Source organism: Hyperoodon ampullatus, assembly GCF_949752795.1.
Source record: "Hyperoodon ampullatus genome assembly, chromosome: 3".
In the NCBI taxonomy this organism is placed as follows: Eukaryota; Metazoa; Chordata; class Mammalia; order Artiodactyla; family Ziphiidae; genus Hyperoodon; species Hyperoodon ampullatus.
The window spans coordinates 52,942,161-52,963,556 of NC_136916.1; the positions used below are offsets into that span (position 1 = coordinate 52,942,161).

The 21,396-nt window shown below is 44.5% G+C and overlaps 1 protein-coding gene across 4 annotated transcripts in view; it reads left to right on the forward strand.

Annotated features, from left to right (window-relative positions):
* Positions 1–21,396, forward strand: part of TLN2 (talin 2) — a gene marked incomplete at its 5' end in the record, with an annotated part of 203,651 nt that overhangs the window by 90,267 nt on the left and 91,988 nt on the right. For all 4 annotated transcript variants that reach the window (XM_079698821.1, XM_079698822.1, XM_079698823.1 and 1 more), the window contains 6 exons: positions 7,167–7,375; positions 8,266–8,385; positions 9,431–9,628; positions 10,675–10,814; positions 18,705–18,798; positions 20,731–20,820. In XM_079698821.1, coding sequence (XP_079554947.1) covers positions 7,167–7,375; positions 8,266–8,385; positions 9,431–9,628; positions 10,675–10,814; positions 18,705–18,798; positions 20,731–20,820 — 851 coding nt within the window. The remainder of the gene's footprint in view (positions 1–7,166; positions 7,376–8,265; positions 8,386–9,430; positions 9,629–10,674; positions 10,815–18,704; positions 18,799–20,730; positions 20,821–21,396) is intronic.

Genomic DNA, 21,396 nt, shown 5'->3' on the forward strand with positions numbered 1-21,396 from the left:
CCTGGGATTATTTCCTGTCTGCCTAAAGAACTCCATGCATTAATTCCTTTAGTGTGAGTCTGCAGTGACCAATTCTTTCAGTTGTTGTTTGTTTAAAAATGCCTTTGTTTAGCCTTTATTTTTGGTAGATAATTTTACGTATTGTAAAATTTTAGGTTGGCAGTTATTTTCTTCCAGCATTTGAAGATGTTATTCCGTTGTCAGCATTTGAAGATGTTATTCCGTTGTCTTCTGGCTTCCTTTATTTCTGTTGTGAAGTCAGCTGTCACTTTAATCTTCCACAGGTAATGTGGTTTTAGTTTTCCCCTCTACTACTCATTTTTTGAATTTTCTCAGTCCTTGGTTTTCAAGCACTGTGCCTAGAGGAGTTTTGTTTTGTGTCGTTTTGCCTATTTATCCCACTTTGGGTTTTAGTACTCCTTAAAGATGGGATTTGCTGTCTTAGATCAGTTTTGGAAAACTCAACCACTATATCTTCAAATGTTGCTTCTGTCCCATTTTTTTCTCTCCTCTTTGTACACTCCAGCTACCCCCTATGTTAGATATTTTCACTGTTTTGTGTGTCTCCTATGCTCTTTTCTATATTGGCCATAATTTTTCTTCTCCGTGCTTTATTCTGTGTGGGTTTTTTTGGATTTATCTGTAGCTCACTATTCCTCCTACCTTCAAACTCTTCTATTGAGTTTTTAATCTTAAATGTCATATTTTTCAGTTTTATAATAACCTTTTGATGGCTTTCTTGTACTTTCCGTTTCTCTGCTGAAATTCTCTATCTTGTCATCTAATTTCTTCAACATAGTTTTTACATTTACTTAAAGTCCAGGTTCAGTAACTCCAATGTCAGGATCACCTACGGGCGTCTTGTTATCTGTTTTGTCTTCTGTTTTTTTTTTTTTTTCTCTTCTTGGTTTTCAACCATTGACCTTATCTCCTGATGTTTCTGAATTTTTTTTAATTTAATGCTAATCATTGGTATTTACATTGTAAGGCTCTAGATTGTGTTTTCTTCCATACAGAGTTCTTAATCTTTTATTTTAGCAGGTGGTTAAAAAAGGAGAAGATCACCATAATACGAGCGGAACCGAACTGATTGGATATTGCAAAGTCCATTTCCAGTTTACCTTGTAGGGTGTAGCCTTTTGTGCCTCCTGTCTAAACATCTGTGATGTTTATGAAGGCCATTCTGATTGTTGAGCTCAGAACTATGCTTCTTTTATCTTCCCATCCTCATGCGACTTCAGAAAGTTTTGCTCAGCCTCTCAGTTTCTGGGCAACAGTTTACAAATTAGAAAATGCCTTGAGTGGGGGAAAGCAGTGTTGTACTCACTTCTCTGTACTTTCTTTCTCTTCCAAGGTCTTGGCTTTCGTTACCTTGGTTCCTTGGTATCTCTCCAGTGCCTTCAAGCAGATGTTTTGTCTATATTTTTCCAGAGTTTCTAGTTGTTTCTCTGAGGGGGAGGGTTCATCTACAATAAGTTATTCTTTCCATCACTATAAGGAAAACCCTCTTTGGTTCTTCAAAAACTGTGTATATTTATTACTTTGAAAATAAGAGCACAATAGGAGCGCAAAAAGAGTTATCACGGCATAGTGTAATATAGTACCTGCAACAGTAAGAATGTACAATTCTGTCCTCTTGAGAGGGTGAGGGAACGTTCCAAAGCAGAATTGACACCTGATCGGGGTTTTAAGGATTATTACGACTCACTTAGCATTCAAGGAGAAAGAAAAGTATATGTAAATTCTTAAAAGCTTAGGGCATATGAGAGATGTAGTTTCAAGAATTTCTACACATTCCTGAAATCTTGCCAGATTTTGTGTAGATGATGAAATGAATTTTTAATGAAGGAAAGACTGTTTTACAGGTTGCGTCATCCAATACTGATAACATCCAGGATGACAGACTGTCTAGTTGATGTCTGAAGAACAGCCTAGAAGTATCCCCATTTCATTTTGGCAGGCGCCAACTAGGTGGTGGTGGACTTGGGAACAGCATATGTGAAGTCCCAAAGGCAGGAGAAGAAGGCTGATGAAATGAAGTGAGAAGGATCCAAGTAAAAGGCAAGGAGGTAGGGAGTAAGAAGATAAGGCTGGGAAGGTCAGCTGGGGTCAGATTGTAAAAGGCCTCATAAGCCAATTTAAATAAATTGAAATTGAAGCTCAGAGCATGTGAAAATACTGAAGAATTTGCGTCTGTGGACACAGTCTCGATTACCCTTAATGCACTTTGCCCTTCTTTTCATGCGCTGATAAATTGGAGGGAAACAAAGTTGGAGGCAGGGAGACCAGTGAGAAGGCTGTTGCATTCATCCAGATAAGAGTTGTTAGTGGCCTGTAGTGGAGATGAAGGATGGATTAAAGAAAAAGAGACCTCACGGTTGTTGGTGATGGATTAGAAGTTGGTAGGAATGGGAATAGGGAAAGCAACACGGCCAGCTCTAAGTTTAGCCTGATAGCTGAACGAAGAGTTGTATGAATCACTGTGATGGAGACACAGGGTCATTGGCAGGCATGTTGAGGGCTGGAGTTTAGGGATGCCAGGTTCAACTTTATTATTATTATTATTATTATTATTTTGGCTGCCCTGGGTCTTTGTTGCGACACACGTGCTTTTCGTTGCGGCATGTGGGCTCGGTAGTTGCAACTCATGGGCTTAGTTGCCCCACAGCATGCGGGTCTTAGTTCCCTGAGCAGGGATCAAACCCACATCCCGTGCATTGGAAGGCAGATTCTTAACCACTGGACCACCAAGGAAGTCCCAGGTTCAACTTTAAATGGATTCAATTTGAAATCCCTGCAGGATATCCACAGAGAGGTGCCCATTAGGCAGCTGGATATTTACCTCTAGAACTCAGTAGAGAAGTCTGGGCTGGAGATAAATATTTCTAAATGTTTAATAAAATGATAATGATTGAAACCATGGGGGTAGCTAAGTTTGCGTAAGGGAGAGTGGTAGAGTGAGAACAATTTTATCAAATATAACCCTGTGGAACCCAAGTATTCCAGGAGAAGGCTGAGCGTTAGAAATCCTTGAAAGAAACGAGAACATGCAGCCTTGGAGAGACCATGGAAAAACCAGGAGAGAGGGATGTCTCTCGACTCAGAGAGTTAATTGCTGCCTGGAAAGACACCGCAGAGAGGGACTTAAGAAGCATCCACTGGCTTAAGGAAAAACGAGGTCACTGCTCTCCCTGTTGAAGGCAATTACAGGAAAGTTGAAGAATGGATGGGAAGCAGGGAGAGAGCACAAGTGTGGACAGCTCCTCCCTTGGTGTCAGTTCCCTCGTCCATACCTAAGATGTGTGGGATACTCAGAAGTTAACACATGAGCTGCCACTGGACTAGGTTCTAATGCAGATGTGGTTTTTTTTGGCCAGTACAGTGTTCAAAATGCATTTCTTCTCGGCTGAGTACAGTTACATAGAACCCTTTCCAGATCCTTTGGGACAGATTAAAAAATCTTGCATACTTGGTTTTTACCTTGTGAGCTTGATACGTGGTCTAATGCTGTCTACACACAATCTACGTGAATTCTGATCAGGAGTAATTACTATTACAAAGAATTCCCCTGTATTTCATATGACTAACGTGTCTCCTTAAGACTGTTGCTGAATATAATTTGAGATCTAGACGGCAGGAATACTGTGAACGTCATCTGTGTCTTCCAAGGATTGTGGTTATTGAAGCAGGGAGTCTGCTTCAGTGTTTCCCACTGGCAGTTCTGGGGGGTGTTGCACCCTTGACTACAGGAACAATTTTTGGGGGGAGGGTGGTGATTGCTCGGAGATATGACTGATGATTCTCATCATTACCATTGAGAATATTGCTGTGAATTGAGCCATGTACAGCCTTGGATGTTCATTTTCATCCTTTTGTTGGTGTGGCTTCCACTTTGCGTGAAACCTAATCCCTCCTGTACACTAATGATGAAAAATCTGAAAGTGAAATCAAGAAAACACTCCCATTTACCATTGCAACAAAAAGAATAAAATATCTAGGAATAAACCTACCTAAGGAGACAAAAGACCTGTATGCAGAAAACTATAAGACACTGATGAAAGAAATTAAAGATGATACAAATAGCTGGAGAGATATACCATGTTCCTGGATTGGAAGAATCAACATTGTAAAAATGACTCTACTACCCAAAGCAATCTACAGATTCAATGCAATCCCTATCAAACTACCACTGGCATTTTTCACAGAACTAGAACAAAAAATTTCACAATTTGTCTGGAAACACAAAAGACCCCGAATAGCCAAAGCAATCTTGAGAACAAAGAGGATTCTTGATGTGCCTTGAGATTTCATAGTGAGTCCTCAGCAGAAAACATGTGGGGTGGATATACCTCGGCTTTTGGAATTCCGGTTTTCTGGTTTCTGCCTTTTGGAAAAATTGTCTATAAAAGGCTTTTCAGTAAATAATTTTTTCACGAACATGACTTTTCTAGTTGCGTATGATAAATGTTTTATTCTTCCAAAATAATACAACTCAAATAGAAAGAGCTTGAAGAGTCCACGTGGTAACGTGGAAGGCAAGAGGAGAGGTCTAGAAATCACAGCCTAGAATTTTCAGTGGTCACAGCTGTGATCTCAGCCTCTCCTATAACCTGTGGGAAACTGAGACCCAGAGGGAAAAGGCAGCAGCAGTTTAGTCCACACAGCTTGTCAGCAGCAGAGCTGGATGAGGTCTTAGCCACACCTGGTGGGTGCCCTTCTGAGCAAGGATGCCCTTCCACCCTGTGCCAGAAGCTTCAGCATAATATGAATCAGGAGATTAGGTTTGACATAAACACACTACCATGTATAAAATAGATAGCTAGTGGGAACCTGCTGTACAGCACAGGGAGCTCAGCTCAGTGCTGTGTGATGACCTAGATGGGTACGATACAGGGGGTGGGGGGAGGCCCAAGAGGGAGGGGATAGAGATGATTCACTTTGTGGTACAGCAGAAACTAACACAACATTGTAAAGCAATTATACTCCAGTAAAAAACAAACAATAAAACCCTCCTTGATGTCTCCAAAAAAAAAAAAAAAAAAAAGTGCAGTGACTCTTCTCTTTGGCTTTTTACTCTCCTTCACCTTGGCTTTACTTTATGCTTTCTCCTCTGCCATATAAAACACTTTGTTTAAAATGTGTTCATTCCACATGCTGCACTCAGAAGTGCCATGTGATAAATGGTAGATTGGCAGCTTTGTAATTTGCCTTGATTAGATTGTAGAGTTATGTCCCAGTTATGTGACTTCCTAAATATCTACAGATGAGCCAGTCTACGACGCTGGGAAGTTGTTTTATGGATCCCCAGGGCCTTTTGTGTTCTTTCTTGTATTTCGGTGCCTCGTCCCTAGTAAAGAGAGGACCACCTGCTGTGTCTGTGCCCACTCGGCTGAAGCAGCGGCGGTAAAGACCACGCTCAGGGGTGCCTACAGACCATCCAGCCGAAGGCTTTAGATATAGTCACCTGAAAGTGTAGTGAGAGAGCAAGTCATCTGTGAATTTTTCAAGCGGATGTTGTATGTTCTAACAAGAATCCCTTGTAGTTCTCTATCCCAAAGAACACTGTGCAGAGTCTGACCCCAAAGTTAAGAAACTAACCTCAGATCTAGAGGTGTGTCAATGGACAAGATGCTTCTCAGCTCTGGGCCTCATCTGAAATGGTTCGATGTGATGAGCTTTGAGGCTGGCTCTTCTGTGGTTCCCCAGGTTCTAGGAGCCTTTTGTAACGTGCCTTGGCATTTCCAGTCTCCTTCCTTTTCTTGGGTGCACCAAGCACTAGGTACCATGTAGGAAGGCGCCTCTTCTTTCTATGGGAGGTGGCGCTGTAGTTTTTAAGGACTAGTTTATATTCATAGTTTATCTCCGAATCCCATCATCTTTAGAAGTGAATTCAAAGATGAGCAGGCACTTCGCAAAAGAGGATGTCCAAACAGCCACTGAGCGTATGAAAAAGTGCTCAACATTGTTGCTCACTAGGGATATAAGAATTAAACCTCAGTGAGGGACTTCCCTGGCGGTCCAGCGGTTAAGACTCCACGCTTCCACTACAGGGGGCATGGTTTTAATCCCTGGTCGGGGAACTAAGATTCCCGCATGCTATACACCCACCAGAACTGGATAAAATAAAAAATCTAACACTAGTAAGTTTAGGCCAGGATGAAGAGCAACTGTAACTCATATAGTGCTGGCGGAATGTATAATGGCAAAACCATTCTGAAGAAGTGTGGTAGTGTCCTCCAAAGCTAAATATACACTTACTCTATGACCCAGTAATTCAGCTCCTAGATTTAAATCCAAGAGAATCAATTCCATATGTCTGCCTAAACACAGGGATGAGAACTTTTCCTGTAGCTTTATTCATAATAGTTCACACAGGAAACAATCCCCAAATGTCCAGCAACAGAAGAATGGACAAGCAGATGTTGCTGTGTTCCTATAATGGAATACGGCACAGCAAGAGAAAGCAATGTACTGCTATGTGTAACAGCATGGGTGAATCTCACAGCATTATGGTCAGAGAAAGAAACCAGACACAAAAGAATACATACAGTGTGGTTCCATCAACACGTAGTTTAAGAACAGGTAAAAGTAGTCTAAGGTGATAAAAGCTAGAATAGGGATTACTTCCAGTGTGAGAGGATATTGACTGGGAAAAGGACACAGGTGATGGAAATGTTCCGTCTCCATATGGATGGCAGATACGTGGGTGTACACATTGGTACAGATTCAGTGAGCAGCCCAGGGAGACTCGTTCACTTTGTTGCATGTCAGTTATGCCCCAATAAAAATGACTGGAAAGAAAAGTGAATTTGAATGATTCTTCTGTGAGTTTGATACTATGCACTTGGTATTTTAGGTCTAGGGACAGGTGGGGTAGTGGGAGTGACAGGAACCAGAGGGAAATGGTTTTTAGCGTGGCATTTGTTGTAACATCCCTCTTGGAGCAGCCCAGAGCCAATGGCTGGAGCTACTTCTGTGAGAAGGACATCAATTCAAATTTTATAAAAAGCAATTTGGAGCCGACCTGTGCCAGGCACTGTCCAAGGATTCTCTCCTTTCTCGAAGGCTCTAGTCTAGAGGCTTACTCCCAAGTTAAAGTATAACTTTTGGATGGAATCTAATAGAAAGTCTGGCGGGCTCTTTTTTTTTTTTTTTTTTATCCCCAGGGGTGGCTGCTCGAGAGACGGCCCAAGCTCTGAAAACACTGGCCCAGGCTGCCCGGGGGGTGGCTGCATCTACGAGTGACCCTGCGGCTGTGCATGCCATGTTAGATTCCGCCCGGGACGTGATGGAGGGCTCGGCCATGCTCATCCAAGAAGCCAAGCAGGCCCTGATCGCACCTGGAGATGCAGAGAGTCAGCAGAGACTAGCCCAGGTAAGGCCCAGAACTGGCAATCAAGGTCATCACTGAGGTGGACGCATTGACAGGCTGTTGCCCGGTGTGAGCAGTTTTGGAAGCCTGGCATGGTAGCCCCCATAATGTGAGACGTGCTTAATTCAGTCAACAGAAAGTATGGGGGCCTTTGTTGAGACCTGCCGTTAGAACGTGAAGGACCTGGACGCAGCATGTCTGTTTTGAGCCTGTGTGTGCTTACGTATATATCCCTCTTCCTAGCCTGGGAGGTGAGGTAGATATGCTTGGTTTAGCTACTCGGTGCTTTAAACTCTCTCTAGTGCCTCTTCAGATGATTCTTACCAGAGAGCGTAGACAGGGAGCCTCACACATCCTTAAAAGGCAGCATGTGGGCAACTCCAAGTTGGTCTGGAAGTGCTCAGAACATTCCGCCTGCCCTTGGGCAGGGCGAGGTGTGGGATGATGGCACCAGAGGGTCGCTGAGCATAAATCCATCCCAGGGCGGGCCAGCTGTGATGCAAAGGACTCAAGGCCTCCGTCCACCTCAGGACCTCTGCAGGGCTCTCTAGAAGGCAGCTCTTTCTCTTCCTCTTGGTGTTGGATATCTTTGTTTCAGAACCTGACAGTGTTCGAGAGTTGTATTTGAGCCACAGTCAGGACTTGGCCTGGCCTTGGGAGCAGGTAGGGTGTGCTGTATCGCTGTGTCAGACCCTGTGCTAAGACAGGATGTTAACCCCGGTGAGAGGCCTAGATGAGATTTTACGGTAAACAGTGTCAGGTAGACGCTGGCAGATCAGTTCCCCATCTCTTTTAGCTCTACATACTGTCACTGCTCACTCCCAGCACATGTGCAAGAATGTTTGCCCTGAAACCTGCTTTCTGATGGGGCTTTTCTCCCTCTGTGTATTCAGGTGGCCAAAGCCGTCTCTCACTCCTTGAATAACTGCGTGAATTGCCTCCCTGGGCAGAAGGATGTGGACGTGGCCTTGAAGAGCATCGGGGAGTCGAGCAAGAAACTGCTGGTGGACTCGGTGAGAGGTTTTGGCTCGGGCAGGGGCACCTGGGGGACTGGGCTCACCTTAGGTGTGGATGGAGTCTCCTCCCCTCTAGGGGACCTCTGAGCAGCTAACCTTTCCCTTAGGAGTCCTGTTTTTCCTGCCCTTTTGCCTTTTCCCTGTTTTGCTTTCTGATCAGCCAAGTTCCCAGGTAGAGCTTCTAAAGTTTACTTTTTCTTTGAGCCCATGTTGCTGTTTGCTCTCGGCTCATCCCAGTAAGACAGGAATGGGGGGAGAGGGTATATGATCATCTAACTTCTTATCAGGACATCTCAGGCAGTGACGATCAGGCGATAAAGGGATACAAGTGTCCAGAACTCACTGAGAGAGTGAGCAGTCTGTGGAATTTCACTTTGGGGCCTGTTCACTTCCCTGTTTTGTGAGTCCCATTTGCGGGTACTTGGCCTTGTTCATCTTTGGTTCTTCTCTGCCTGGTGCCTGGCCTATACCAGGTATGCAAACAATGGGTGTGGTGTGACTAATATCTAGCTTAACTCTCTGGAACTTTTCACAAACAGTTACAGTTCTGCTAGTGGCACTTCTGTGAGAAAGCTATTCAATATATTGTTAGCAAAGACCAACTGATGAATAAAATTGATGGCTATTAGTTTAGAAGAATAGGATTTAAAGTTTCATAGCATCTGCCTTTTAGTTCCAGAAAGCTAAACCTTTGAGAGTTTCCATCTGAGAAACCCAAGATAGAGTGCCGGTTCAGAGAGTGGATCCCGAGTCAGACTGCCCAGGTGTGAATCCTGGGTCTGCCCCTTAGGAGACCAGAAGCCTGAGGAAAGCTGTCCTTACCATTTTTAGATCCACTATGTCTAGCACTGAATAGGTGTTCAAGGGAATGTATATATTTTGAAGGTCAACCTTAACAAGGGCTCAGACCACACAGAGCCTTTTAGTCTAGGTGACTCACAACTGCATCCCAGGAGAGTCTGTCTTCCCTCTGCAACATACTACCTTTGTTTCTCCTACGCAAAGTAGAACTTCTCCTGCAACGTGCCTTCTCTTCCCATAGTTACCTCCGAGCACGAAGCCTTTCCAGGAAGCCCAGAGTGAACTGAACCAAGCAGCGGCCGATCTGAACCAGTCTGCGGGGGAGGTGGTCCATGCCACTCGGGGCCAGAGCGGAGAGCTGGCCGCAGCCTCCGGGAAGTTCAGTGATGATTTCGATGAATTCCTCGATGCCGGCATTGAGATGGCGGGCCAGGCTCAGGTGAGGCTGGTGTGGCTGAGTGGAGTTGACCCTTGCCCCTCTCGACTCTGGTGGACCGTCAGCCCCTGAGGCCAAGTGGCAAATAGGAGCGGGGAAGCTGTGAGCAGCCCACACCTTTACACTGTCTTTGCTGCTCAGAGAGCTCCGTGAGCTCACAGGAATGGCATTCCCAAAGATACTATTAGCTTATGTGTGAAGTTCTTCCTGGAGATGACAGATAACTTTTCCCACGGTCCTCCAACAGAACTCATCATTTTATTTATGCTTTTTGGAGGGAGGGCAGCTCTGCATCCTATACTTCAAATGTGGTATAATACTGTAAAAACTCATGTATTTGAAGTTCGGGGAGTCCACTTGAAAAGGCTGTGTCTGATCCTGAGTGTCAAGTGATTCAAACTTACCTCCTTCAGATGAACAGATAACCCCTTGTTTAGAACAAGGGAGGGTGACTGGTCTGGTGTCAGCCTATGGAGCTGGTTTTTTGGTTGTTTTTTTTTTGCGAGCTCCTGTGAACTCCCTAAAAGTGGTACCCAGGGTGTTTTTTACTCTGTTATCTACAAAGGGTTGTTTCTCGGACGGCAGGCCAGGTGAGAAATGTATCCTTTCCAGAGTCGGGAGCTTCTGGGATGCAGTCAGCTCTAAATGTCCAGACAGTGATGGTAGTTTGTGCCAGGCTGAGATGGACAGGCCCCTTGATGCTTGCCCCAGCCCAGGATGCTGGAGTTGTGGCCCTGTCTGTGTGCTCTCTCGCTCGCTCCCTCCCTCCCGCCCCCATTAATGCCCACACTTGTAAGACAGCACAGCTCTTGGCTGACCCACTTGGGCTGGATTTCTGTCCTGTTGTGTGCATCTTGGTCCGGATATCTGTTTGGGGAACGGTAGACACTGGGCAGAGTCTCGACAAGTTAGGCATCTGCAGACTAATCGAACTTAATGCAACCTAGACAGATAACCTGCTTCCATTTCAAGGTGCTGCTCCTAGCTCTGAATGCTGCCTAGGAGAAATGGACAGCCCCTAATTACTCTGGCTCCTTTTGACCTTCCAGACGAAAGAAGACCAGATCCAAGTGATAGGGAACCTCAAGAACATCTCGATGGCATCCAGCAAGCTGCTGTTAGCTGCCAAGTCTCTCTCTGTAGACCCAGGAGCACCCAATGCGAAAAATCTCCTGGCCGCAGCTGCAAGGTAAGAGTGGAACAAAATGGGCGTTCATGTGTGGTTAAATAACGGCAGTGTTTGCAAGATCCACCTGACATCCTGCTGCTTTGCTGAGCAAAGAAGTAGTGCTGACCTTCTGTTGTCAGAGTTGGAGGCAAGAGTGACAGAGATGCTAGTTTCTTATTAAACGGGCTCATTTGCATGCACTTTCTCCCCTAAAGATGCCTTCTGTCTCCTCTTAAAGCCTTTTCAGGAGGACTTGCTTAGTCTTAAGGCCCCCACTGATGTATAAATGTAGTGGCTTAGATTTTTTTTTTGAAAGTATTATTACTATCTTTCAGATTATGGAAGTAATATAAGTTCATTAAAAAGAAACCAGAAGGGCTTCCCTGGTGGCGCAGTGGTTGAGAGTCCGCCTGCCGATGCAGGGGACACGGGTTCATGCCCTGGTCTGGGAAGATCCCACATGCCGCGGAGCGGCTGGTCCCGTGTGCCATGGCCACTGAGCCTGCACGTCCGGAGCCTGTGCTCTGCAACAGGAGAGGCCACAACAGTGAGAGGCCCGCATACCGCAAAAAAAAAAAAAAAAAAAAAAAGAAACCAGAAGATGCTGAAAAGTATTAAAAAAACCCGACACTCAACTAGCCATTCAACATTTCTGGAGTCTTACTATGTGCCTGGCACCAATGTTAATTAGATGGATTTAAACATGTTCACTTCGTCACGTGCAGAAGGGCTCTAGCTCAGAATGAATGGGGTGGTGGGGAGGAGTAAATTGTTTGGGGAAATATGTTAAAACATGAATCTGAACTTGGGGTAAGGTCAACGTTCTTCTTTCCTGTTGTTTTCACCTGAGGAAGTGGGTCATACAAGACAATTTCTGCTCCAGGGTCACTCTGCCGTTTAGTTCAATAACTAGTGATGGAGTGCTGGTAGCTGGAGAAACTGCAACGACAGCCCAGGAAAATTTTATATTGGCAATCCCACATTCGTATTCCTGAACCGAGAGGGTAGGGTATTTTATTTTCCTGTGGCAGTGTAGGCCTGTTTTTGTAGCATTTCTTGATATCACTTTATATGTAGGAAAACTAACAGCAGTGAGAGATTAAATGCAGGACAATTAGGACACATAGCATAATTGGAAACATTTTCAAAATGTGCAGATTAGTGATTTTTAAAACGCATGGCTTGAATTCTACTTAAATTTTTTTAAACTTGGTTTTGTTTGCATATTTGTTTTTTAATGTCTTTCTCTCTCCTGGCTTTTTTTTTTTTTTTTTTTGCGGTACGCAGGCCTCTCACTGTTGTGGCCTCTCCTGTTGCGGAGCACAGGCTCTGGACGCACAGGCTCAGCGGCCATGGCTCACGGGCCCAGCCGCTCCGCAGCATGTGGGGATCTTCCCAGACCGGGACACGAACCCATGTCCCCTGCATCAGCAGGTGGACTCTCAACCACTGCGCCACCAGGGAAGCCCCCTCTCCTGGCTTTTTTTAAGTTGTTAGAATCAGGAGACCTGAATTCTAGTACAAGCTTTAGTGCTTGACTAGGTTACCTTGGTCAGGTCACTCAACCTGTCTAAACTTTCCCATTTTCCAAATAGGGATGTGTACAGACTACCTTGTCCTTGAGCTCTGTTCAGTTCTCGATATATAAGGTAGCATGGTACCACTGGTTAAAACCTGTCTCTGGTCTCCTCTTTGCTTGTAGTGTTATTTTATTTTATTTTATTTTTATGGAGGGGTTAGGTAATTTCAGAGCAGTTGCCTTCAAAACCTTTGAGTTTCTTCATTTACTCCCAGATACATACTTTACCTTCAAACGATAGCTAGAGCCACTAGGTGATGGGAAAAATATCCTCACATCTCCCCACCTCCATCTTATGCTTTGTTTGTGATTGTTCCATTAGGTGAGTGCCCTCCTGGGGTCATGGTGGAGATGAAGAGGGACAGTGATGTCTTCTCTGTTGTGCAGCTGTTTCTGATCTAAAACCCTCTTAATCACTCTTTTTTCCTACAAACAACCTTTGGGTAAGGCAAGTAATGTTGCCAGGTATCTGAACTCAGATGTTTTTCATTATCTTAAATTTTTCACATCGTTTCAAAATTACAGTTTCCAACTTAGAGCGTGTTGTCGACTCTCTTAAATTGTGGGAATGAGGGGAGAGTATAAATTGGCCTTTTGAAAGCCCAGTACCGAAGGGAATCCAGGACCTCAAAGCATGCTGCTGGTGTCCTGGCTCTGTGAGTGTCTGAACGCCCCCTGGTGGTGACATTGAGGAAGGGACCTGGAGGCGAGGTGAAAAGGCTTTCTTTGCCTCTTGTCTGTCCCGGCTTTCAGCAGTTGACAGAATTCCCAGCCTGATGGTTTCATAGCCAAGTCAGCACTCAAGAATCATCACGTGAACTGATAGTCTTGGGCTGGAACAGCTGCAGGAAGTTGCTGGCCTGTTCTCCTTGGCTTCTTGGCCCATGCTGGCAAGCTCTGCTCCCTGGGGTGATTTCCCAGCAGAAGCTCCAGCCAGGTCAAGTGAGTCAGGCAGCTCCCCTTGGAGGGTAAAGCTCTGCCCACCTGGGGTGCCTTCATTCATTCTCTTGTTACTTCATTTGTTCATTAAACAGATTTTTCCCACATGCCTGATAAGGGCCCGGCCCAGCACTGGGTGCTGGGCACACACGGTAAGACTGGGATGGCCCTGGTGGAGTTGGACAGGGCGCACAATCAGGGCATGCCACCCTCATTCTATCTGGGCCTCAGAACAGTCCGGTGCATAAGTACCTTTAGAGTTGGGCAGCAGGGATCCGATTGCTCTCGTCCTCATCTTCAGTCTCACTGCCCTCCCTCTTCTTGAGACAGCCATGCCTGCCTATCCTTCATGTGGATGTCCCCAAAGGCCCCACAGAGATGCTACTGTGGGGACCCAGGCCTGGACCAACTCAGCCGCAGCCTGCTCCTGCCTCAGCAGACTTGAACCCTTTCTTTGTTCTTTCTAGTCTCCGTGATTCTTCCTGCTTTAGGAAAAAATGGTTTACTTCTGGGAGAGCAGTAGAGTATGTGTGCTTTTCCCTCTGCTCATCATTCTGCATCTGAGCCCAGGTACATCTGAGGAAGTTGGTCCCTTGGTTTCTGATGTTCGTGGGGAAGAAGTCATTTTCTGTTGAGTTCCTGACTTGTTTGTCTTCTTTCTGTGTAACTGCTTGGCTCTGGCTCTTTTCTGGCAAGTTGGGTGGAGCTGGAGACCCTTTGTCAACCATTCATCAGGCTTTTCCCTGCCTGGGGGCTGGACTGATGCTCCCTGAACTTAGTTAAGGAGGTGGGAAACCAGTTGGCAGTGGCAAAAGGAGGAAGTGCCCTAACTCTGAGCACCTCCCCAAACTGCTGAGCACACCACAGTCACCCTGGCCAGAAGGACTCCCAGGCTGAAGACTTGACGCCCACAGCTGCCAGCATCAGGGCCATCCTAGGCCAGGTGTTCAGCTGCGTTCCAGTCCCCTGAGGGTTCCCTAGCACCTTGCAGGAGGCACCTCTTCCCGGACCACCCTTTGCTTTGAAGTTCCTGCCAGGTAGGAGTCTTCCTGTCTCCAGAGATGGTGAAAAAGGATGTCCCAGCAAGCAGCACTTCCATGCTGTAAAGTAGAAAAATGTACACTGGGCCTTCTTCTGTCTCTCGGTCTCCTCTAGAATGATCCATTCCCGTAATCCAAATCAGGATCTCGCTGAGCCCTGACTTTCCAATTGCTCTGGTCCATGTTGGGCCCTCCTTCATAGGCAGAGCCCACGCCCACGGTCGAGGCTTTCATTTTCTTTCTTTCACTCCCAGCGAGTCCTGCCTGTGTCTGGCTGATCCTGTCTGGTATCACAGCCCCATCACTGCTTCCTCTGGCTCACCTTTGTGTCTTGTCTGTTCATTGTCTTGCCTCTCCAACTGGATTGCAAGCACCTTGCTTTCCTAGAGAGACTTAAACTGTATTATTTTTTTTACTCCCCATGCCTTGTGCATGGTAGGACCCAGGGAGTACAGACAGGTGAATTTCAGTTTGCTCTAAGTTGCCTTTCTAAGCACATCCTCCTTTGAGGAAGGGAATCATCCGAAGTTGCTCTATTCCCCTCCAAGCTCGCTGTTGGACAACTTGAGCTTAATAAATAATCAAAAGCACAAACTGGTTGATTTTCTTCTCTCACCTCTGCCCCAATTCTATATCTATATAAAATTTCCTTCCAGAGCTCACAAACTCCTGTCTGAATCAATTTAGTATCTCTAAATGCTAAATGATTTGTAGGTTAGAAAGCCTTTAACATCTGAGGTTGTAGATCCCAATTTATTAAAAAACGAGAGTGGCTAAATATGCTTATTAGATAAAGAATGAATTACAGGAAAACACTATCTCTAGATGGTAAAATTACAGTTATTTAATTTTTTGTATTTTTTAAAATAAACTTGTATGGCTTTGATCATTACCAAAAAGTGTGGGGAAAATAAAAGCAACTACAGTTCAAGCCTACTTGGATTTACATAGAACAAAGGGAGGATGCAGCTAATTTTGGCTGTATTTTTATAACAGTGTAAGTAGGTTAATTCATAATGCTTTAGTAGATTTACTGGTATCTGCTTTAAAATAATATTATAAAATCACTGTTAACATTGTGATACGTCATTGTCATTTTTCTATGCATATGTATATTCTTACAGGTATGGGCTTATGTGGTTTTTACGTTTTATATACAGTTTTCTATATAAGGAATATGATATCGTGACTTTTAATGGGTGCCAAGAATTCTGTTGTAGACTATACATTTAATCAGTCCTTTATCATTGCATATTTGGGTTATCTTTAATCCTTTGCTCTTATAAATAAGTACCGTAGTTTGAAACATGAAAATACTGTTTCCCATTGTCAAATCTATATAACCATTTGCCTCTGTGCCGCTAAGTTTATTTAGCTATGCAATCCAGACTCTAAAATGAGTTATGGGGATAAATGATACCTAAATAATGCTTTTTAGTCATGGATCAGTATTACCCAAGTGACGAATTCAAACATGCAGTGCTGTGCTGGCACTGTTAAGGATTATCCAACCACAAACTCTTAGTCTGTTTGTTTGTTGTTGTTTTTTTTTACCCCAAGTTTTTAGTTGAACATTTTTCACTTCTAAAAATAGTTGAAAGGACAGTGAATAGCTATATATTCTCTGGATTTACCAATTGTAAACTTAGTTTTGGGGGGTTTTTTTTGTTTTTTTTTTTTTGTTTTTTTTTTTTTTTGGAGGCGGCCACACTGCATGGCTTGTGGGATCTTAGGTCCCCAACCAGGGATTGAACCCGGGCCCATGGTAGTGGAAATGCAGAGTCCTAACCACTGGACTGCCAGGGAATTCCTGTAAACACTTAGTTTCTAATGGAAAAATCTTTATATAAAGACTAGCTTTTTAGGGGCTTCCCTGGTGGTGCAGCGGTTGAGAGTCCGCCTGCCGATGCAGGGGACACGGGTTCGTGCCCCGGTCCGGGAGGATCCCCCATGCCGCGGAGCGGCTAGGCCCGTGAGCCATGGCTGCTGGGCCTGCGCGTCCTGTGCTCCACAATGGGAGAGGCCACAACAGTGAGAGGCCCGCATACCAAAAAAAAAAAAAAAAAGACTAGCTTTTTAAAAATGTAGATACACAGGAAACACTGAAAGAAATAAGCCAAATGGAAAGCTTGTGTGATACGTGGAAATATTCCCCAAATGCTCGTGTCACCACAGTTGAGGGCTGTACCCTTTGTTATGTTGACACATCCAGCCTGTCCACTCCGAAGTATGTCTTGAAGGCTGCCATTGCAGAAAATGGTGTTGGACTCTCTGGGGGACCCTTCCAGTGAATACGTCATGAACTGCACCTTCCAAAGGTGGTCCCAACTAGAGACTGTCCTGCTATCTCAGTTGTTCTTGTTTTGCTTTGCACCTGGAAGGCAGTGCTTCCCCATGACACCTTACTTAGTTAAGCACTTTTCCCCAAATAAATGAGTCACTAGAGTTAATCTTACACAAACTATTTGGGGATTCTTTCTTGAGCTGAGGAATGTTTTTCTTCTTCCCATCACTCTAGCTAAATTTAAAATTCAAAGCAGTAGCTCCTCATCAAATAGTTAAGCTGATTGCCTTTGTACATTGGCAACATCTTTTTTCACCTAATTTGATATTCTGTGGGAAGCTGCAAAGCCAATTTAACTAATAAAATGAGACATCTTTATATTAGACAGTGTTAATGATTAGCAGCAATGTGTGTCCTATTTTGATTTTGTTTGTTTTATTTTAAGTTGCCTGTTAGCTGCAGTGGTTACTGACTGTGAATAGAGAATTCAGGGTCCTGCCAAAACGATGGACCAGTTATGACCCTGCAGAAAAATGGTTTTGAATCTGGCCTTTGTGTCTGATAGACCTGAGTTTAAGTCTTATTTCTGCTTCTTATTTGTAGCATCTCCTTAGGGAATTATCTCATGTGTGTGTGTGTGTGTGTCTTTTTCATTTATAAAAACAAGGGTATTCAATTTTAAGACTTAGTATAAAGGTACAGTAATCAAAACAGTGTGGTATTGGTGAAGGGTTAGACACACAGGTCAATGGAATAGAATAGAGTCCAGAAGTAGACCCACACAAATATGGCCAACTGATTGTCAACAAAGTTAAAAAAGCAATTCAGGGGCTTCCCTGGTGGCGCAGTGGTTGAGAGTCCGCCTGCCGATGCAGGGGACACGGGTTCGTGCCCCGGTCCGGGAAGATCCCACATGCCGCGGAGCGGCTAGGCCCGTGAGCCATGGCCGCTGAGCCTGCGCGTCCGGAGCCTGTGCTCCGCAACGGGAGAGGCCACAACAGTGAGAGGCCCGCATACCGAAAAAAAAAAAAAAAAAAAAGCAATTCAGTGCAGAAAGGATGGCATTTTAAATGGTACTGGAATAATTAGACTTCATATATCCCCCCCATGAAAAAAAATCTGGATCCATATTTCACACCTTGTTAAAGAAATTAACTCAAATGGACCGTGCCTTTATAAATCATCCATGGCAACCTAAACAGAGGCTGTCCAGGAGGGGTGGAACCCTAGCCAATGTAGAAAAAAATCTGGGCTGTGTTTTAAGTTCTAAGAAGAATGGAAACACATGTAAAATCATCTAAGAATCTCTGATTCCTATTAATGTTAACAAAGAAAATAGCTCTTTTAAAGAATAATTTTGGTATAGCTTCTAGGAACTGGTCAGTCATGTAGAAATGAATGGTAAGAAGAGGTTTTAAAACCATAAGGCACAGTTTACAGTGTGACTTTTAAAATATACAAAATAGTCCAAACTATACAAAGGCTGTCCAAAATAGCCTAGCTCAGATCATCCCATTCCTATGGGCTGCTAGTGAAGGATTCTGAAAACAGTGTTACTATGAGCTGTTTGCCATTTGCAACTTCATTGTGAATTCCTTCTTGTGAATATATTAAAGATAGCCATACTTTCTTAAGAGAACTATTAGTATTGATACTTTTAAGGGTAAATCAATGAATAATGAGAAGCAAGGTAGGGATTCTCATTCTCTCTTCCCTGGCTGTGGTTGATTTTTGGTTGTTTAGAGCAGGGGGCCCAACCCACAGGCCGAGGACCGGTAAGGAACCGGGCCGCACAGCAGGAGGTGAGCGGCGGGCAAGCAAGGGAAGCTTCATCTGCCGCTCCCCACCCCTGCCCCCCGGTGGAAAAATTGTCTTCCACGAAACCGGTCCCTGTTGCCAAAAAGGTCGGGGACTGGTGGTCTAGAGCCTTGTGGAAGAGCTGTCACAGGTACCACAGCCTTTATAGTGAATTAATTGTATTCCTAGCGAACCTACAAAACATTGTTGGGGAAATTACTGTTGATCTTTACAAAACAAAACAAAAAACACTCTTTCCGTATTTGTCGCAGAGCTGTGACGGAGAGCATCAATCAGCTCATCACTCTGTGCACCCAGCAAGCTCCTGGCCAGAAGGAATGTGATAACGCCCTGCGGGAGCTCGAGGTGAGTCCCTGGAAAGGCTGCTGAGGATTTCAGAGTGTCTCTGTGTCTGTCCTTTCCCTCCAAGTCAGGTTCTTCTCCTCTATTCTTACCTTTTATCTTTCCTGGGAAACTATTGGAGCCAAAGTTCCAATCCAAGTGGGAAGGAGTTAAAGAAAAATTAGATTTGGTGGGGTTATCATCCCGGCTTCCCTGTTTCCACTAAGAGTTGCTTTGTTAAAGGATTCTTTATTTCATACAGGAAGAGGCCTATGGTATTGAGTGTAGGCTGAAGATAAGCAGTTTCTACCTAAAAAGTTTGGGAGTGATTATTCTGGGGTGTTTGGGAGAAGCTGGAATAGATATGCTTTATGAGTAAAAATGATTTTCCCATACATTGTATTTGGTAACATGTAGGGGGCTCATTAGAGAAAACCCAGGAGTAACACTTATTACTATACAGTCAAGGTGGCTGTGGGGCTCCTAGTGGCCCAGACACAGTGTAGGGCTTATCAATTTATATTCATACTTAGGGTTTATTTTTAATGGAAAATTCATTTATACCCACAGAGTATACGTGGGCAAGAATAAAATCAATGTGCCTACTTGTCTCTAAAGCAGTCCTAACCAATTCAGGTTATGTTGAAACAGGCAAATGGTTATCTCAGTAGATATGGGTTGGTTGTACCGAGTGTACCTTTAGTTTTCTGAACAGGGATACCCACCGTGCCAGAGATGTTAGGGGTGGGGGGTTGATTGCAGTTTCTGAAGGGTCTGATTGAGGCCCAGTCTGCCGATGGCAAGAGGCCATTGGCACAACTGAAAGTGAGAATAAGCAGGGGACTGAAGCATTCTGAAAACAGTGGAGAATGTTTCCTACCTTGGCTGAGTTACTGCCCTATCCTGGTCTGTTCACATTTGCAAATATAAATGATACGTGGACTGTTGATCTAAATGAGGTCTGTTGGCCCAGATGCACATACTCTGTGCCTTAATGGTATCCTTGGTTGCCAAAATTATGGCTATTTCAGTGTTGCTGTTACTAAGGCAATTTTGATTATCCAAGGAGTGGGAGGAGTTTCTTCAATGAAATGAATGCCTTCTTTATGCAGCCCTCTTTCCCTCAGATCTTTGCTGATTAACTCAGCAGTTTCACCATTACTTCCCCCCAACCCTTAGTAACTCACATGGCCTTGTCTTTTTGTTGGCTGTGCCCCAAAGTCTGCTAGGTCCCACTGTATCTTCTCACTCAACGGGGAGGAAGATGGATGGCTATGTCCCCTGACTTTCCTCCCCTGGAAAAGTCCCTCATAAACGATGATCAAAGGTTATTGCAACATGAAAGCTAGCAACGGTTTTCAGCAGACTGGAGACAAAGGCAGAAGAAGCAAGCCCCATGCCCTGTTCCTTGATGGAGACCTAAACAAGATTCAACATTTTCTATACTTTTAAAATTAAAAACAAATGAACCATTCCAGTGGGCGGTTTTGGGGGGGTTACCTTCTTTCATGCCTACCCATTGAAAGGTCCCAGAATTGAAAACTGAGGTCCCTACTAATCAAGAAGAAATGAATGGACCTGTCCTTGATATGTAAACTTGGAGTTATCCAGCAGAGAAATTATACTCATTGACCATGAATGTATATTGCCTCCCACTAACTTTCAGATTCTTTACAAAAAAAATGTCCCCGTTCTGTGGATACCATGCTTCTCCTTCACATTTGAAAATAAGAGATTCTTTTCTCTGTCAAAGCTAACCAAGACACACCCACCCCTATCAGTGTGGTGTTGCCCGCAGGAAATCTGAAGTCATAGACACTGTGATCTAAATTCCTCTCAAGAATCTGGGTAATGACCAGAATCCTGTGTATGGAGGGGAAGTTGATAGTTGGTATTTTATGTTGAGTTTCCCTTGTTCTATAAGGCTTGCTCTTAAGTTGTGTTCTCCTTCTGTAGACTGTCAAAGGGATGTTGGACAATCCCAATGAACCTGTTAGTGACCTCTCTTACTTTGACTGCATCGAGAGTGTAATGGAAAACTCCAAGGTAAGCCTGGCTGTGCTGTTAGCTTCCCTCCTCATTGCGGGGAAGAATCAAGACATGCTTTGTGTGCACCGGCCCGTGGCCCCTCTGCATGGCTGCCTGTGTCCTAAAGCCTTGTAATGGCACCCTTTGCCCAGGTGCTTCTCAAACCTGGCTGTGCATTGGAATCACCTGGGGGTCTTGTTGAACACACCTTGCTAGGTCACACCCCTGAGTTTCTGATTCAGTAGATCCCAAGGTGGGGGAGATTGTGCATTTCAGACAAGTTCCCAGGTCCTGCCATATGGTCCAGGGGCCACTCTATGAGAACCACTGCTCATACCCTATGAGGGATGGGTCTTACTGTGAGTCAGAGCATGTATTTCCTTCAACTGGGACTGCACTAGTGAGGAAAGCCCTTCAATGACCTTGGCTTATATGAGACCCTCCTGTGTGTTCTTTTCACCATCTATCCATGCCTTGCATTCTCAAAGGGAGTGAAAAATTGTGGAGGGATTTTGGTGGGTGCGGGTGGTGAAAGTATCTAAGATTATACAAAGGTTTGTGTCCTCCCTTCTCCAAATCTTAACCCTGCTCAAC